Source organism: Salvia miltiorrhiza, chromosome 4 (assembly GCF_028751815.1).
Source record: "Salvia miltiorrhiza cultivar Shanhuang (shh) chromosome 4, IMPLAD_Smil_shh, whole genome shotgun sequence".
NCBI lineage: Eukaryota > Viridiplantae > Streptophyta > Magnoliopsida > Lamiales > Lamiaceae > Salvia > Salvia miltiorrhiza.
Window position 1 is genome coordinate 29,633,007 of NC_080390.1, and position 1,487 is coordinate 29,634,493.

The following is a 1,487-nucleotide window of genomic DNA, read 5'->3' on the forward strand; positions in this document are numbered from 1 at the left end:
GAGTATTGCGCAAGCACCTGAGTTTTGACATGTTTCTTTGTTCGGCGGAAAGGAAAAAACTCTAGAGAAGGAGTTCACTGTTCACCCCAGAAGATAGACTCATTTAAATAGTAACTGATTTTCAATTATCTTGTAGTATTTCTTTGCATACCCTATAACTTTTACAATTAAGGTCATCCAATGATATATTTACAATTAATTATCTTGTAGTATTTCTTAATAAAAAATCTTCCAACTTAAGAGGTCATCATTAAAATAGTCGCCAGGGGGTTTTAGGAGCGAAGTCTTTCTCTTGAGGAGATTGCTTTTCCTTCATTGCTGGAAGTGAAGGCTTGGTCGATTATTGTCTTCTTTGCATACCAATCACCCCAAAGAATGGATCCAGAGGAAATAGTGAAGAGGGTCGCGGAGTTAAAACTCTCGTCTGAAGCGAAAGACAAGCGGGTTACACTCACCGCTTCCGATGCAGTAGACGGTAAATCAAGGGCAAGGAAAATCATTTTGGGCAAAATCTTCTCAGAAAGGTTGGTGAATCGAGAGGCCCTGCGAGAAAACCTCCCCTCTGTTTTCCGACCCAGAGGCACCATGGAGAAAGAACTGGTGGGTCGAAATATCTTTGCTGCAACCTTCGATCTGGAATCAGACAGGGAACACATTCTTACCGAGGGTCCATGGCATTATTTCAATGAACTGATGATTCTTCAAGAAACGGATACCAAAAGCACAGCTGCCAATGCAGAATTCGACAAAATCACTCTATGGGTACAGCTACACAATATGCCTATCACGTGTATGGAGGCAAGTGTGGTTAGAAGAATTGGAGAACAGATTGGTCGCGTGATCGAAGTGGATTGTGGAGCAGGAGGGATGTGTCTGGGAAGATATGCGCGGGTGAAAATTTCTAGATCTATCCATGAGCCATTAACACGATGTGTACCCCTTGTCGTGGAAGGTGAAGAAGAAGACAACTTAATATTAGTCCTTTATGAACGTCTGCCTGACCAGTTTTGCTACGCTTGTGGAAAGCTTGGCCACTATCTTAAATCTTGCTCACTTGGAGAGAAGGAGAAGAAGAAAGCAAAGTTTGGGCCGTGGCTGCGAGCAGGCTGTGGTGTTGACTACAGGAAACAGGCGAACCCCAAACCACAAGCTCGATCCCAGGCTGGAAACCCCCTACTGGTCGCGAGGGCCAATGTAAACGGACCCAGACCCCTCCCCCCCTCGGGATAAGGCAGATGTAACCAGGGAACAGGCCGTCATCACAGCTGAGAAGGGAGTGGATACCCCTGTTGCAGACCATATTGATCTGATGGACCAGGAGCAGACTAGAGGGGTTGGTGAAGGAAACTGCACTGATTTTGCACTAGCGATGGGAGGGGAAGGCGTCTCCTTGAACGAAACTGAGATGATATGTGAGTCGGAAGTCGAGAACCAAGCGGACCTGACCTCCACCCCACGTACTCAGAGCCACTCACTTTCTTTGATGA

General features: G+C 46.0%; 1 protein-coding gene across 1 annotated transcript; it reads left to right on the forward strand.

Annotated features, from left to right (window-relative positions):
* Positions 1-375: 375 nt before the first annotated feature.
* Positions 376-1,230, forward strand: LOC131023260 (uncharacterized). The gene has a single exon (XM_057952803.1). The coding sequence runs from the start codon at positions 376-378 to the stop codon at positions 1,228-1,230; it is 855 nt and encodes a 284-aa protein (XP_057808786.1).
* Positions 1,231-1,487: the final 257 nt, after the last annotated feature.

Excerpts from the sequence above, each read along its gene's own strand:
- LOC131023260 (XM_057952803.1), top strand. The coding sequence starts at position 376 with ATGGATCCAGAGGAAATAGTGAAGAGGGTCGCGGAGTTAAAACTCTCG.